Consider the following 18325-nt stretch of genomic DNA (forward strand, 5'->3'; position numbering starts at 1 on the left):
TTGTGAATCCATTAGACATGAGATTTCTGTGATTATCTCAATGAGTTCTAAAATCCAGGGCCAAATGAGGTGAAAAAAATTTATATGACTATATACATGTTATAGAGCAAATAAAATTTTAATTGGGTGTCAAGAAAAACAGTGGTTGCTCTATAACTTAATTTGAGTTCCTCTGCCTCTCTGTAGAGTTTCTGAAAATTTTTAAATATTAATTTGGAGTTAAGGCAGAATGATACTGTGGAAAAAGCATCAGCTTAAAATTAGACCTAGGCTCAGCTTTAGATGAATTCCTTAAATTTACATTGGTGATCTTGAGTTTGTAATCACCCCATACCTAGATTTTCTTAAAATAGGAGTACTATGTCCTACTTTATAAAGCAGTTCTAAGGAAGAAAAATGATTAAAACCCAAGGCAGTTTCACATAGTATAAGATCCCAGACGCTGGCCACCAGGCTTCTTAAGTTCAAACCACAGCATTATCCTTTGCCAACTATGTGAGCTTGGGCACAAATTACTTACCCTCAATTTCTATATTTGGAAATAGGGACACAAATATAGTTACCATACAGGGTTAAAAGAAGACAAACATTAAAGAAAGCATTTAAAAAACAGCCAGCATGAAGTTGGCACTTGGCGTTTGACATACGTCAAGTATTGGCTTCTATTGTTACTATTATTATTACATTTAAGAGTCTTTGGCTAAACCGAAATGAAAATCCTATAATTTACATTGTATATTTAAATCTGATAGTGAATTTCTCAGATAGCAAATGGATTCCAGGTTGATTATTCATATGCTTATGCCTATGTGTGTGTATGCATATTTGTTGTATGTATAAGACCTATGCATTTAAGATAAATTAGTCATATGTATATATGAAATATAGTTATAAACTAATTACTCCTCAAACTAGAACAGCAAAAATGGGTCTCCTTACTTAAGAGTACAGCTGTACAGAGTAAATTCACTACGCTTGGAAACTTCTTTCATATCTATTTGTGTAAGTCTGCAGCTAGTTTCTGAACAGTTGTATAGTGATGGTTTCTTGGTACTCACCAATTAGACGAGTATAAGTCATGACCTTGGCTTTCTTGGAACGTAACCAGTGGTTGACAGGGAGTGTTTGAGTTAAATGATAAACTAGCAGTCCAGTTTACACTCAGCCTCTGGTATCCCCCACTCTCCATCTTTCTTCAACCAAGGCATCACAAAAGCAATTTGGGGGCAGGGATTTTCATTTAAAAATGGAGAGTGGATTGTGGAAGCATCCTGAGTGTTTGTAATGAAAGCCATTTGGTTTTTATTAGCATTAGAGTCTACGTGCTTGCTAGTTTTCAGTCATTTTCTCTTCAAGAATGGTCCCCCAGATTCCAGTTTTCACATTGCTGCCTTTTGAATTGAATCCTTTGTGACCCATTGTGATTACATTGCATTTTCCTTGTGTTCTTTCAAAAAGTTCTGGCTTTCTCTGAATTTTGGTTGGGGGGATGGTGGGAGGAGGGTGGCAGCAAGGGAATAGGTCACTTGTACTTTCAGAATGTTGTCAAAAGAGATTTTTAAATTGTCAAAAATTGCCTAGAAGTAATATCAAGCTTAGTGTCTGCTAACAAAGCAAGCATTTACAACAGAAGGTTCGGTCAGAAATGGGTGTCCTAAGGTCTTTCCAAAAGAGCATTTGCTCCTAGGTTCCCCAACATTTCTCTGACCTCTGTTGGACACTTCTAGAACAGTTATAAATCAGGCTAATTATAATGATGTTAGGATACTGGTGTTGTGTGTTTGGGATTAGGAAGCTGAGAGCTTAGGCAATTTGAAGACAACAAGCTGAAAACAGCTTTGTTTATATACCATTCCCTAAACCTTAATTCAGTGCAGATTAAGAATAGTCAATGGAGGGACCAGGCGTGGTGGCTCATGCCTATAATCCCAGCACTTTGGGAGGCTGAGGCGGGTGGATCATGAGGTCAGGAGTTTGAGACCAGCCTGGCCAACATGGTGAAACCCCGTCTCTACTAAAATACAAAAATTAGCCTGGTGTGGCAGCGGGTGCCTGTAATCCTAGCTACTCGGGAGGCTGAGGCAGGAGAATCACTTGAACCTGGGAGGTAGAGGTTGCAGTGAGCAGAGATCACGCCATTGCGCTCCAGCCTAAGCGACAGAATGAGACTCTGTCTCAAAAAAAAAAAAAAAAAAAAAAAAAGGAATAGTCAGTGGAGGAATTTTGTCATGGCACCGGGGGTATATATGTGGTATGTTTGTTGTAAATAGATGCCTAACCTATTTAAAACGTGGCTAATTTATAGTGACCAATAATTTTTAAAATAGAGTAGTAATTGAGAAAGAAATGATTTGTATCTTTTTCCCACTTAATTTTCTTTCCTGTTTTGTACATTTTTCTAGATGCTTCAAAAAGACCCAAAGAAAAAAGGAATATAAGCACAGTCATTACTCATTATTTGTGGATTCTGTGTTTGCTAATTCATCTACTCCCTAAAACATATTTAGTACCCCCAAATCACTACTTGCAGCTCTCTCACAGTCATTTACAGACATGCACAGACTGGTGAAAAAACTTTGAGTCTTTCTACACACATGTACTCAGCTGAGATTGAACAAGGGAACTATAGACAAGGATCCTTTTTGTAGTCCATTTAGTCAACATTTTTTGCATTTTTGTGCTTTTTGATGATGATTTCACTGTTAAAATGGTCCACAACCATAGTGTGGAAGTGCTATCTAGTGTTTTGAAGCACAAGAAGGCTGTGATATGCCTTACAGAGAAAATATGTTCAATGGATAAACATCGTTCAGGCATCAGTTATAGTGCTGTTGGTGTGAGTTAAATGTTAGTGCATCGACAAAATATATTAAATAAGGTGTCTTTAAACAGAAGCACACATAAAACAAGGCTATGTATTAATCATCTGTGTGACCAGAAGCTCACAGGAACCTAACCTTGTATTTCCCCTAGGGTCAATGATTCAGTATTCACTAATTCAGTGTAGTAGGGACTTTATATAGAACAAAACTCATATAAATAACTAGAATAAACCACACTTGTTTTTTAATTCCTGTGAAATAATTCATATGGGAAACCATCAAAGACCTGCTAAGTAATGATGAACATTAAAAAGTTAAACCCGGCCGGGCATGGCAGCTCACGCCTGTAATCCCAGCACTTTGGGAGGCCGAGGCGGGTGGATTACCTGAGATCAGGAGTTCAAGATCAGCCTGGCCAACATGCGGAAACTCTGTCTCTACTAAAAATACAAAAATTAGCCAAGCGTGGTGGCAGGTGCCTGTAATCCCAGCTACTCGGGAGGCTGAGGCAGGAGAATCGCTTGAACCCGGGAGGCAGAGGTTGCAGTCAGCAGAGATCACGCCATTGCACTCCAGCCTGGGGGACAAGAGCAAGACTTCATCTCAAAAAAAAAAAAAAGTAAACCCATATAATAGTACTACAGCACAAAACTTTATGCTATCTATTTTGTTCATTTGCTGTTTGTGACTATCATATTTATGTCAACTTTCCCCTGTTTTATTGACAATTTCCCCAGGAGCACTTGGCAATGTAGAAATTTCTTTAAATCCTCCCCCCTCCACCAGAAAACAAGCCTCCAGGAAATGTACATATATAAATATTAAAATAGTTGTTGTGTATAGTGCACAAAATCCTATTTGCAGTTAGCAAACTATTGGTAATGTTGGAAAGCAAGGCATGCAGATAAGAAAGGGGAGATCTGGTGGCTTGGAGGCCATTCAAAGGCAGACTTAAGGTTGCGTCTTCTTAAGGGAGACATGTAGTGGGGTCCTGTGTAACTGGAATTTTGCCATGTCTAATCGTGTCTAGCAGACCGACGGAATGCTGTGCCTCAAGTTTCTTCTGAGAGGCCTATGAGCCTCATGAGATATCAACAAAAATGTTCCTTGGCCATCAGAAGAGAGAAGTGATTTTGAATATAGTACAGTTTTTGCTATTATAATCACTCCAAAACCAGGCCTGTTGATGCTTGTGGTTCTTGAGAGAGGAGGCCATGGGGGTAAAATTCAAGAGACCTGTTTCCCTATAGGCACAGGAGCCCTCCTCAAGACTTGAGACAATGAAAGATGAGCAAGGGAGGTATTTTCCCTGCATCATCCAGCTTCAGCACCCAGCGGGAACTGAATCATGGGTGGTGTCTGGGTAGGAGGCTGTGGAGGCTAAAGTCAGTGGAGCAGAGTGGAAGCCTTGGGGTCGTAGGCTTATGCATGAGACACATGCGAGGTTCCCTGCAGCACTTTGCCAGCCAATTATAAGAGACTGAAGTCACGGCAAAACATAGGTTGCCATGTTGTAAGCCCATTTGCATTTGCAGACTGAAAAGGCAAAAGGAAATATTCCTAATTCAGTAAGTAAGGGACTATACTTTTTTGATATTGGATCTGTTGGTCCTCATTTCCATGTTTCTCGATTGTCTAATGTGGTGGTTCCCCCTGACTGCACATTAGACCCACTCTTAAAAACCTTAAAAAAATGTCTGGACCCACTCCAAAGATTCTGAATGAATTGATCAGGGGTAGATTCTGGGCATCCGTGTGTCTAAAAGGCTTCTCAGATGATTCACATGTTTAGCCAGGGTTGACAAGTACTGCCCTAAAACATATTGCTGGGATTTTTCACACTCCATTTTCCAATGTGCTCCGAAGATAGCTTAGGCAGGAACCCTGCTACATGGCCACTTCAAAAAGATACACCCCTGGATGGGCCTTTGAGTGCATCCACCTGGCGTGGCCTCCATGCCACTTTCCTGTCTGGTTACTCCATTGTGAAAAATTCATCTGTGGACTCTCCAAGTCCTCATGCTGTACATTGTCCTGCCTTTGTTCCAACAAGAATTGTTGGTGATAAGTCCAACAGTGGGGAGGCTGTGACTGCAGAGTGGCAGGAAAGAGAGTAAGTAAAGGAGAAGGCAGGCCAAAGGAAGAGTAAAAGCGTACTTTAAAAGGAGTGGAAAGGAGGGCCATGCAAGGTGCTGCTTCTCACATGCCCCCAACCAGCCTTCTGCATCCAAAGCAGGGAGGGAAGAGTGTGGGCTCAGAGCCATACATGCTTAAGTGCAAGCCTTGGGGCCCCATAATTTACTAGCTGCTTGATCTTGGAAAAATTACTTAATCTTGTACAACTAAAAAGTGGTGGAGCTCTAGGATTCAAAACTGGTCTGTCTGGCTTAAAAGAGCCCAAACGTTTTTCCCAGCGTATACTACATCTCCCAATCCATACACACACAATAGACTTTTCAGCGAGGAATACAGTAATTAATAACTTCCCAGATGGTAATTGAACTTGTTTTTAAATTCCTATAGTCAAATAAGTTGGGAGAATGTTACAAGAAGATTAGTTAGAAAGAAAATGGTGTCATTTATTATCAGCTCGAAACATTCAGAATTGTCATTTGTAAGAAATAAGCTCATTATTAATAGAAGATTACTTTTCTTGTCTTTGTGTGACCATTTTCTTAAATTAAAAATAAATTTTTCCCTTATTGCAAAAGTAATGTATGTTCATCTAATACAAATTGGAAAATAAAGGTAAGCAAATAATACAAAATTAAACACACTCTTAATCCCTCCACCCAGATCTAACTGCTGTAAATATGTTAGTATATATCCTTCTAGATTTTTTATACAGATTGTAAAAAATCATAGTATATGCTCTTTCACTTTATAATATCTGGTCAACAACATTCCATGTCAATACATTTGCCTTTACTACATTATTTTTTTTATATCTGCTTATTAAGGTGAACAATTTAGTCTGGTTTTAAACCACATTTGTTTACTCAGATGTCAGAGACCCACAGATAAGGAAACATCTGAAGAGCCCAGGTGTGGCTATGTGGAGAGGTTGAGTAATTCAAAACAAAGTACAAAACATAAAAACAATTACAACCAGTTTGACAGTTGTACGTCTGTTTCCTACGGCCTTCTACCCTCAAGTCTACCGCTGACTTCAAAGAAAAGTCAGCACAGAGGAGGTCCAGAGGATAAGGTGCAAAATGAGAATCAAACCCACGATAAGAGATTAAAGGAAGGTTGATCAAAGACCCAGCATAAAAGTGCTAGCCCGTGACTTGCCTTGGCCCATGGCCCCAAAATATTCATCAGAACAGAGAGCGCTCTTTGAAGTGATTGGATGCATCCATGCTCAGACAACCTCTCTGGTCAAAGGGAAATTTTTAGAGTGGCCCTGGAAGGAGTTAGCAAAGTTGCCTCTTCCTCTCTCTGCTCTGCACATCCCTCACAAACCGAGTGTTATTTCTTTGGTTTGTTGTGCAGATGCAAGTAATTTAACTGTACTTTTTGCCTCCTGGGAGATGTGGGAAGTACAGTTGCTTTTACAGATGGAGAATTTGCACTCATGATCAGAGAACTGAAACCTCCAGCCACCCTTTTTATTCAGAGTGTTTAAGGACCGGTGGTATTTCCAAATAGGCAGTGGGGCTTGTTCATGCTCTCCTTGTTCGTTCTGCTTGTTCATTACTTGTTCACTACTTTTCTGAGTAGAGTTTATTGCTCTGTGATGTCGTGACAGAAGTCATTCATTTCCCCAGGAAGGGGAAGAAAATGGAAGTGCCTCCTCCAAATGGCATAGCCTTCACAACATTCACTGTAAATGTTTTTAAGTATCTTAAAAGAGAAGAGTTATATATTGCTAAGTGTGTTCTTAGAATGTCTGTAGTTAGCACTTCTTTCAGGCTCTAGTTTTCTGGTTTTTCACTTTACATAATAATCCTCTGTGTATTTAGGATCTTTATTTTTCACCTTTCCCATTATCATATTTTTATTTCCTTCAAAATTCAAGGGAATTGCTTTTTCTCTCTACCTTTTTTAGATCAGTTTCCTAGTCTTTAACTGAGGTGTTAAAGTTGGAGTTTTTACTGGCAAGTCTTGACTGAGCACAGTGTTAGGCTCTGTGAGAGAGAATATGCATTTTCTATTTTTCACAGAGCCACAGTCCAGGTGAGGAGATAATGAATTTGCATGCAAAAAAAGAATATGTTGTGAGCTGATACAGACTTTTGTCAGGCCAGTCTTTCATAAAGAAGTATTTGGAATGGGCTTTGAAAATGCCTGAAATTCCAAAATGAAATAATATGAAATAATATTTACTAGTACGTGTCGGGGCTGGGTAACATGGTCAAAGTTACAGAGGCAGAAAACCATAAGGTGTCTCACAGAAACCGAATATACTCATTTAACTGTGACAGATGGCTCATATGAGAAAGTAGCAAAGGAGAAGCTTCATTAGTTCTATTAGTGTTAGAATGTGCTATGGAATATGGATTTTCTTATGATTGCAAAAGGATGGTATTGAAAACTTTGGAGTGGAAAATGACAATCTGAAGTATTTTGAGAACATGAATCTGCCTGTGGAGTACAGAATGGGCATGGGTAAGAAGAGGCCTGGAGCCACAACTTTGTCAAAAGGGCACAAATAGAGTCTGAGAGAAAGATGGCTTGAGACAGAATGGAAATAATGGGAAAGATGGAATGGACTTTGGAGGCAATGAACCGAGAACTAATCTGACCTCTGTGGGGAGGGGAGAGGAGGTGAGTGATGGGCTGTAAGAGAAGGTGGTAAGAAGACTCATAGATGATTCAGTCACACATAAACATAATTGCACCCCTGTTACTTGGGTGCTAGGTGATACAAAGAGATTAATCACATCAACAAAATGGTTAGGTAGACAGAGTAGGTATTTACAATGAAAAACTCAAAGTAGTCTCACATTGAAGACAGAATGAGGCAATGAGCTCTCAGGAGTCAAGAGAAATATTCCTTGAAGTTTGGAGTCACAGAAGCATCAGGGAAGAGATGGAACATGAGCTGAACGTTGAATGATGGGTAGAATTAGGAAAGAATGACAGGGACAATCAAAGCTGTGGGATGAGGAGTTTAAAGCAAAGGCACAGGACTAAGCAAATACAAGGAGTGTTTGTGACACATTGACGAGGCCCATCTGGTTGGAACAGAGTTTGCATAAAACATCAAAAGAGGAAAAGGGGAAGGTAGGGTGATACATTTAATCTGGTAAAGGTTTGGAAACCAAATTAAGGATATTATTTTTATTTCTGAGATAGTCTCTCTCTGTCACCCAGGCTGGAGTGCAGTGGCGCTATCTTGGTTCACTGCAACCTCCACCTCCCGAGTTCAAGCGATTCTCCTGCTTTAGCCTCCTGAGTAGCTGGGACTACAGGTGCCTGCCACCATAGGCAGCTAACTTTTGTATTTTTAGTAGAATTGGTGTTTCATCATGTTGGCCAGGCTGGTATCGAACTCCCAAAGTGCTGGAATTACGGGTGTGAGCCACCGTGCCCTGCCAAGCTTTTATAATTTAACCTGGGAAATGTCAAGCCACAGACATTATTCAGCAAGGTTGTGGCCAGTGTCAAAGAGTCTTTTGGGAAGTTTGGTTTGTGAAAGATGTGTAGAATATATCAAGATGAAGAACTGAGTGACTTCTAGTCAAAAAGGAATGATGATATAAACCAGGTACCAATCCGAATGAGAGGTATGGAAGAGGGGCAAAGGAATTACCAGTAAACTAAGCGGAAATAGAAATACAGTTTTACCTAAAGTTTCAAATCCAGGAGGCTATGATAGCAACTGTGCTGTATACTAAGGCATAAAAATCATGAGAGGACTGGTTTGGTAACAGTCCTGAGCGTTTTGTTTTAAAGAGCTGGGTCCTGAGACAAGCAAACATGTCAAAAAGGTGATTCAAAGTGGGGGCTTGAGGCTCAGCTGGAAACCATGTTTACCATACCAAGTTTAAAAAATCCACACAGCTCAGCAATTGTTTGAAGTTTTTAATAAATTAATTAATTCAGAAAGTGAAGTATTTTCAAAAGCTCATCTGAGAGGTTATATTCTCTTGATACAGGTGAATTCTCAATTGCTCTTTCGTTTTCATTGCAAAACAGTTCAACTTGTATGAGACTGAAAGTGGGGAGGGCAGGAGCAGAACTTTCTCTGTTCCGGGTGTAGACATTATGGGTATTGGGCCATATTCTCCTCTTCATTGGTAATAATCTCTATTTTATACATCTTTCTATCAATTGCAGCTCCTAGCAGAGTCAGTGTCTTGATTGTAAATACTCAGTGTTGGTTGATTTGCATTTTCATCATAGTCCTGAAAGATAAAAGTGGACCTAAGAAAAACTAATAAGCTTACAGCCAGTTTTATAATGACAGACTCTATATAAACAAATGCAAATTGGATGTCAAATTTGAATTACAAATTTATTTGAGCAAGGTCCAGGAAGTAATAACAGTGGCTTCAGATCCTTTCTAAAATGATAACAGTTCATTAACAATCTCCCATGACTTGGAGTCTCAGAGACATTCAAAAGTCACAGCGCTTTGAAGAGCAGAGTTGGCAACTAAAGTTATCAGAGTAAAGAATGGCATACTAACCTCAGGCGCAGGATGGCCAACTCAAAGTAGACCGCTATTCTTCGTTCTTCTGAGATAGGAACTAGCCAGAAACTTAGTTATTAGGGGGTGGGGTGGGAAGGCTGTGGGACCCAGGGTGGAAGGACCCACACAGTTCAAAATAAAACGAACCAACTATAGTGAAGGAAAAGAGAACTATACACAGATAGTATTCCTCATCCCCCTGAATTGACTCATATAAAAAAGAAAATGGAGCATCCGACAAATTGATGCAATCAAAAGGGAGCAATAAGCCTTTTTCTCTTTTTAAGCCTCTTAAGAAATAAACCCATCATTTTATCTAGCGTTTTCTCTGCTCTTGCAGCTGCTCGACTGATCCAAAACATGGATGCCACCGCTGAGCCTTGTACAGACTTTTTCAAATATGCCTGCGGAGGCTGGTTGAAACGCAATGTCATTCCTGAGACCAGCTCCCGTTACGGCAACTTTGACATTTTAAGAGATGAACTAGAAGTCGTTTTGAAAGGTTAGTAGAGATTGTGTCTGTGCATCAAAGATTTCTCTCTTAATATGTTCATTTTTTAAATATACAATTGTTAGCCATTACAAGGAATGTCACAGAAGATTAAAAAGTTAGTAATCCTTCCAGGATTTGTGTACCACCACCAAGTCACTCTGATAGTGGCAGACGCTGAAATTAACGTGTTGACATCTCTTAGCATTCCTGCTTTCATTTGTAGGTATGCAAATAATAAAGCTGTATCATCCCGAGAGATGGCAGGTTTGGTTTTTTGTTTGTTTGTTTGTTTTTTGAGATGGAGTTTTGCTCTTGTCAACCAGGCTGGAGTGCAATGGCGCTATCTCAACTCACTGCAACCTCTGCCTCCCAGGTTTAAGCGATTCTCCTGCCTCAGCCTCCCAAGTAGCTGGGATTGTAGGCACCTGCCATTACGCCCAGCTAATTTTTGTATTTTTAGTAGAGACGGGATTTCACCATGTTGGCCAAGCTGGTCTCAAACTCCTGACCTCAGGTGATCCACCAGCCTTGGCCTCCCAAAGTGCTGGGATTACAGGCATGAACCACTATGCCCAGCCAAGATGGTAGTTTTATGCCATTTTACAGAAGAAAAAAAATTAAATGATTGGCACAGAAACCTACTTCTGTAGTCTCCCTACCCAAACCCTGTGTTAAAGTCACTGTAAGATGTTGCTAAGATTTGCCTTCCCAGCATAGGTATATTCTAACCTGGCTAAGACTGTCTCCCTGGGAAGTTAGGAAATCTAGCCAAGTCCCTCCTATCCTCTGTTCTCTGTTCTCCCCTCTTCTAGAAGTTATTTTGTAGAAGAACAATTTTTGCTACTTTTTAACATTGAAACAAGTAGGACAATTCAATTCATTCATTTGGAGCGTGAACAGTACAGTCACACAAAGATAATTATTTTCCAGCCATCAAAAGGACTATTCATACTAAATTCCAAATTCCTCTGTGTTATTGTTTTCTTTTTAATCTCAATTTCAAGAAAAGTAACTGTTACCTATGGCAGAGCCGTATGCATCACTGTTCATAAAAAAAAAAAAGATAATCTAGTCAAAAGGACTTTCATCTAAATTGGCTGATTAAACTGACTCCCAGTTCTGTGCTAGGAATGATAATCTGGTAAGGGGTTTGGTTTTTCCTATAATGTTTTGGAACTGGGGGTAGGAGATGAATGTACCTCCAGAAAAGCGAGGTTTTTTTTAACTGAACCCACCTTGCAAATGTTAATTACTGCAAATGAGCAATTATGTTGATGCATTTTATTAAATGTCCTATTTCAGATGTCCTTCAAGAACCTAAAACTGAAGATATAGTAGCAGTGCAGAAAGCAAAAACATTGTACAGGTCTTGTATAAATGAATGTAAGTGCTCTTCATTTGATTTCATTAGGAGTATACATATATTGGTGCCAAACTATGCCTAGATTTCTAATTGAATTTATGTTTGTTGTTTTCAAAAGCTGCTATTGATCGCAGAGGTGGAGAACCTCTACTCAAACTGTTACCAGACATATATGGGTGGCCAGTAGCAACAGAAAACTGGGAGCAAAAATATGGTAAGGCAATTTTCCTACTAAAAACAGTAATTTCCACGTAAAATCTATGTTATTATAATATCATTAGTGAACTAAAGCTTCTAAAGATATATTTTATCTTTTATTGCTTTAGGTGCTTCTTGGACAGCTGAAAAAGCTATTGCACAACTGAATTCTAAATATGGGAAAAAAGTCCTTATTAATTTGTTTGTTGGCACTGATGATAAGAATTCTGTGAATCATGTAATTCATGTAAGTTTGTGTGTCAAATAACTAAAGTTACCTTTAAATTGTAATAAAACTTCCACACACATTGTTGTTATTGATATTCAGAAATAATGCTATTTTCAGTTGAATTGAATAAGCAAGGAGGTAGTATATTCATGCTCTGTCCCTGATACCTGGAGTCCCAATTTTGAAAGTATTTTCTTAATGCCGTGTTTTAGACATTCACCCCTTGCTTCTGCTACCTCTATTTTAGATACCTCTCCCTTCACAAAACAAATGATAAGAAGGGCTCCAGGCCCCTCCTATTCAGAAAAAGTTCCTAATTTCTTTGTATAGTACTTGAAAGGAGCATGCTTTGGTTTATAGAAGTAATGCAGGTCTGGAAACCAAAAACTAATAATTGCTTTCAAAAAGAACACAGAAAAGGGATTTTAAACACCATTTTTTTTCCTTACTAAAGAGTATCTGTACTTTTTTCTCAACTAAAGGTAAATAAAATGCCTTTCTTTTAAAATGGATTTATTGTATTTTTACAAATGTAAACAATTTGATTTAGGTGTCGCCTAAGACTAGATTAATGAATATGTTTGGAATGTACTGAAAAATTTAAAGAGTTTTTCTTTCTTCCTTTTTTTTTTTTTGGTTTCCTGTACAAGAAATTATGCAAAAACATGCAGGCTACTGAATCACCTAATCATATCTGTCACTATTGCATAAATCTTTATGGTCATTTTTGTTAAAATCATGAAAGGAATTGAACCCAAATCTCCTGCACTGGACTCTCTCTCTTCTGAAACTTTCTCCTTGCAGGATCACCTTGAGGACCAGGGGGTGGGGAAGGATCAGGGCCCTTCATGTGGAGATATCTTCTGGCTCTTTCCATACCAGTTCTTTGGGTTATGTTTTCTTTTGTATTGGCCTAGGCTTTCCACAGCTGCTAGGATTCTCTCTTTAACCCAGAAATGCTCTGTTTCGCCTCCACACTCATGTTGCCATGCAGTGAGTAGGAAACAGTCTTGCAAAGCTGCAAGTATGCCCAGGTGGCTCTCACTTGGGTATTAAAGATGGACCAGACACATTAGCGCAGAACTGAGTTTCCTCTTTCCCACCCTTAACTGCTCTCTGGGTCTACTGAGGTTCTTCTGAGCAGAGCAGCTTTGGGGAGAACCAAGGAGAAGTCACCTCCATTCCCTTAGGGTAGAGAATCTTGAAAAACATTTTCTGGCACAAGTTACATTAGCTAAAAGATTCTGGAGTTACCTTAGAGGTTTTCCACTTCTCCTCCCCTTCTCCCCATCCATCCAAATCAACTTGGAGAATATTAACCCACTCCCACCAATGAAAGGGGATCCCAACTAAGGATGGAAGCAGATGAGAATGTTCCCAGGGGAGCACATTAGACTCTCAGGAAGCTGGGAAATCTGTGAATGTGTAATTTAGAAATTTCCACGTCCTAGAATCTAACATATTTTTGTTCACCTGCCCCTTCTGCTCTGCATTAAAAATCCCTCTTAGTAAATCGTTTGTTCACTTTCTTTTGTTTTCCTTAAATATCTGCAGCACAGTCCTCCAGATTATCTAACTGCCTGTTGGTGTAACACTTACAAGTAGCGTAGAAACCATTTCCTAACTGGGTATTTACTCAGTGTCTGATGGTTACCCCATAAACAGCAAGAGTAGGATCTTTCACATACATAGATAGGCATGCTTATATTTTGCTAACTTTTCTATATTCACTGAATGATTTATTTTCTTTTATGTATATTTTTTATAGATTGACCAACCTCGACTTGGCCTCCCTTCTAGAGATTACTATGAATGCACTGGAATCTATAAAGAGGTAAAAAGAAAAAGAAAATAACCAAAACCAAACTACAGAACGATCTGCTGTAAACTTATCAGTAATGAAAAAGATGAAGCCAAATTAAATTTAGCCCTCTGATGTTTTTCATTCATGACAGGGACTTAAAATCACACATAATAGTGAGCTGTCTTTGATAGAATGAACATTCTCAATAGAATGAATGAAGGTATTTTAAAAAACTAGGAAACTTGAAATTCCTTATTTGTATCTTGGATTTTGGTATTTAAATCATATGATCGATTTTGAAAAGTTAATTCAAAATATTTTAATCCACCTGTAAACTGCATTATTTAAAAAATGAACAGATTTATCATGGTCTAGGGTGGTGCTGGTGAGGACCAGAGGGTCAATGAGATACACTCTGCAGCATCCTTCTAGAACCATCTGATTTGACTTTCAGAGAATTATGCAGGTAGTGACATTGGGCTCAGACAAACTTTTGCAGCTACCTTGTGACTCTAACATTGACCAGGTAGCCAGTGGGCATCATATCCCATAGTGGACGTTTGGATGTTCTGGAGTGCTTTCTTATTGTCTCACAACCTTGCCTCCCTTGGGCTGATTGTTCACGTGCTCTTTTTTTTTTTTTTTTTTTTTGAGATGGAGTCTTGCTCTGTCCTGTCCTGTCACCCAGGCTAGAGTGCAGTGGCGTGATCTTGGCTCACTGCAACCTCTACCTCGCTGGTTCAAGCAATTCTCCCAGCCTCAGCCTTCTGAGTACCTGGGATTACAGGCGCCCGCCATTGCGCCCAGCTAATTTTTGTATTTTTAGTAGAGATGGGGTTTCACCATCTTGGCCAGTGTGGTCTCGAACTCCTGACCTTGTGATCCACCCGTCTCGGCCCCCCAAAGTGCTGGGATTACAGGTGTGAGCCACCACACCTGGCCCACGTGCTCTTCTTACAGAAGTAAGGAACAACAGGAGACAAAACTAATAATCTTACACATTATTAGATATTGGGGAAAGGTGTTGGTTCTACAAAGGTTTGTCTTATAATTATTTTGTAGCTCAAAAGTAAGTTATCTTTGATGATCCTAATGGCTCACAGTGTAGTGATGTGACTAAAATTACGTTTTAGTTAAAATTACTAGCTAAATATGTTTATGATTGGCATTTATTTTGCCGAATTATGAAGTTCAAATAACATGGAATGAATTCACTGTAAGGTACCTTTTTGAATGACTGCACAACACTGAAATGAAGAAAAAGATATATCATCAAAGGCCACAATTAATAGCACAGATAAATACATGGGTGTGGGATATTTGAGTTCAGTACAATTTAATTACTGTGTGGGGTACAGCTACTGGCTTTAAGAGCTATGCAGCTGCTTTCTGTTACAGATTTGAAAGTGATTGAGGAATTTTGGTTCACTATTGTACATTTTTATCACCATGAACTGGGATGCTTTTCATATTTAGGATTGTGTTCTTATATCAAATTTTTCAAATCCTATGATACCTATTTTTTTTTACATTTTAATTCTGATGTCAAGGTATACCTGGCAGTCAATGTATATATTTAAGGCAGTAAAAGTTTTTTTTTTTAGTTGTTAAGATGTTGTATTTTTGCATTTTATACTCAATGCTATCCCATAATCTCAAACAGGTCACAAACTGGCAGTCTTTGGCTTGAATCTGATATGGAAGCATTTTTGTTAAACCTGTAGTGTTTTCTTTTTTAATTTTGAATTAGTTGCCAATATTTTTCAAAATTGAAAGATTTCATTTGAAAATCCAGATTTCTTAGTAAATCAGTAGAATTGGAGCCCCTAGCTTGCATTCTTATATGGCAGCAATTGGCCAGAGTGGTGTTGTGGTTGCTTCTTTTAGAAAGGGCATTTATTGGCCGGGCACGGTGGCTCATGCCTGTAATCTCAGCACTTTGGGAGGCCGAGGCAGGTGGATCACCTGAGGTCGGGAGATCGAGACCAGCCTGACCACCATGGAGAAACCCCATCAATTAGCCAGGCGTGGTGGCACATGCCTGTAATCCTAGCTACTTGGGAACTTGGGAGGCTGAGGCAGGAGAATCGCTTGAACCCAGGAGATAAAGGTTGCAGTGAGCCAAGATCGTGCCGTTGGACTCCAGCCTGGGCAACAAGAGCAAAACTCCATCTGAAAAAAAAAAAAAAAAAAAAAAAGGAAAGGGCATTTGTTCTCCAGGTCTGAACAGTCCTCATCAACATGATTCATTGATTTATATTGACTTCTCGGCTCCCGTAGGCACTTGATTTTGCGTATTAGTCTGGTCTTGGCTAAGCCACAGCAGTAAAAACAAAAACACGGTAGCTTAAACAAGAAAAAGTTTACTTCTGTCTGTCATGCCAGTCTGGAAGTAGGCAGGCCGTCCAGATGAGGCAGGAAGCTCTGCTCCATGGGAATGCCTGGGAGCCAGCTTTCTTTGATTTTGTTGCTCTAACGTCAACCTCCTCTGGTGTTTTTCTTAGTCTATTTGGTCAAAGTTGGTTCACCAGTGCCCTGTTCACATGTCAGGCCACAGGAAGAAGAAAAGAGGGAAAGTGGTAGACAAATAGTTAACTTTTATGTAAATGGTGCAGAACTTGCATACATTCCATTGCTTAAAACATTGTCATGTGGCCACAACTAAATATAAAAGAGGCAGGAAAATGTAGTCTTGAGCAGAGTGGCCATGTCTGTGCCTTGTTAAAACTTGGTTGGCAGAGAGGAAGGTCGTATCATTTAAAAGATGAGGAGTACATATACCAATGTCATTTAGCAGACTCTGCCACAGTTTACATCCACTGATCTAGGGAATACTGTATTTGTGATCAAATAACACAGTGGTGATCAGATCTAGAATCAGTAATATGTTTATAGAGTTCATGAGTGAGAAATCTGAGGCTCAGAAGTTTGCCCGTTGACTCCGCAGAACAGTAGTATAGTGGCAAACTTTGGTCCTTCTCTCTTCTTCATTCTCTTACATTATTACAATTTCTTAAGAGTTGGTACTTCATACTAGTAGAGTTCTTTGAATGAGCAAATAATAGAGGAAACTAACCTGCACTGGCACTTACAGCCCGGAAGTTATTCTCAGCTTAAATTAGGTGCTCTTCAACGATCTGAATCAGACTAGCAAACACGCAGCATGCTTGCCGCCTTGCTCCTCTTCCATCACTATGTACTTTTGGTGACATCCTTCTTTCCTGCTAACCTGAGATCTCAAAATTCTTCTTAAGGCAGTGCTCCAAGCTGTAAGCAATCTCCTTTCAGTGGAAGAGAGTTGCATATAAAGTAAAAGCTACATGTCATCCCAGAAATGGGTAATTATCTGAATATTTCTGCACCCTCTCCCTCTTTTTAAATCCATTCTTTTGGGCATGGGGGTGAGAGTGTGGGTAGTTACAGTAAGAATTCCAATGTTATCCTTATTTTTCCCGTGATATTTTCTACTCTCCTAATCCCTACCACCTGCAATCCCTCAGTTTCCCCTGCATTTCTAGCAAGCTATCAAATAAAAGTTAATTCTAGTTTTTCCACTACTCTGCTATCTTTGAAAGATGTCAACCACCTTAAGTATTTCTGTCTTGTGTCTTATTGCTTCATGAACAAAAAATGGTGCGAAGTGTAGAATAACAAGTTTACCTTCAGTAGAGGAGTTATAAATCTGGAAGGAATGTTAATGTCAGTGTATCATTGGCCTTCAATGATTTTCTCCCGTATAGGCTTTTATATATGCTTTTCCCTTTGCCTAGAACTTGCCCCCCACACACACCACCTGCCTACACTCTTTCCTCTAATATAGTTTTCCTAGCACCCAGGTTTCTGTATACTTTTTATTTAATGTCTTTTTTTCTATTAAACTGTAAATTAAGTGGAAGCAATGCTGTGTCTCAATGCCCTTTGCTCTTTTTCTAATACCTACCTCAGTTTCTGGCCCTTAAATACTACAGAATCAGCAAATGAATGATTGAGGGGGAAGATGGCAGGGAAGAGCGGAAACAAAAGAAAGAAGAACCCAATCTTTTGGAAGCCCTTCTTTTTTCCTTCCCTTGATTCTGGGAAACATGAGCTCTAGGGCATCTACAGCTAATAGCATACATTTCTTGAGCATTTTACAAATTCTGTATTCTCTTTTCTCTTTTCAATCCCCAGTTACTTCTTTGCTAAACTCAGTTTGCCTGAGGTATATTTATACAATCAATGGGTATCATACATTTGCAGTTTACATTATTTTATTGAAAATAACCAAGAGAAGTTTTGAGAATTGGCATAGGGTCACCAACTTTTTTTGTCAAAGAAAGATGGGCTTAGACCAGAGAAGGCTGGCTTCCTTGCCCATCACTTTAGCCTATAATTTTAAAACTTTAGTGTGGGGTCTACCTTCTGCAGATATGCCTCAGATGCTGAGGATCAGGGAGGGTCACATTCCCTCTTCAGTCAAAAGTACACATAGGTCTCCTTTATCAGATTATTAACTCAGCCCATTTCCCCAGGGCTTCTTTGATCCTTCCTTCCAAGATATCCAGGTCATCCAGAGGTATCATCTTCCATAATCTTAAAACCAAACTTCTTATCGACTATGAAAATAGCCCCAACAATTACTAAGAAAGATCATTTCACTTTGTAGAAGTCCTTTTTTTTTTTTTTGCTTTGGATACCCTCATAATGGAATTTTTGTATTGTAATATTTGATTATTATTATAATCTAGAAAGGAAAAGTGATACAGAACAGTTGCATCACCTCAGAAAAGGGCCCAC

The 18325-nt window shown here is 39.2% G+C and overlaps 1 protein-coding gene across 6 annotated transcripts in view; it reads left to right on the forward strand.

The window, feature by feature from the left end:
* The window catches only part of MME (membrane metalloendopeptidase), a 155081-nt gene that overhangs the window by 84101 nt on the left and 52655 nt on the right, over positions 1–18325 (forward strand). For all 6 annotated transcript variants that reach the window (XM_003256321.3, XM_003256322.3, XM_003256323.3 and 3 more), the window contains exons 4-8: positions 9803–9964; positions 11258–11338; positions 11437–11532; positions 11645–11763; positions 13514–13579. In XM_003256321.3, coding sequence (XP_003256369.2) covers positions 9803–9964; positions 11258–11338; positions 11437–11532; positions 11645–11763; positions 13514–13579 — 524 coding nt within the window. The remainder of the gene's footprint in view (positions 1–9802; positions 9965–11257; positions 11339–11436; positions 11533–11644; positions 11764–13513; positions 13580–18325) is intronic.

The sequence above is a fragment of the Nomascus leucogenys genome, chromosome 11 (assembly GCF_006542625.1).
Source record: "Nomascus leucogenys isolate Asia chromosome 11, Asia_NLE_v1, whole genome shotgun sequence".
Classification (NCBI taxonomy): Eukaryota; Metazoa; Chordata; class Mammalia; order Primates; family Hylobatidae; genus Nomascus; species Nomascus leucogenys.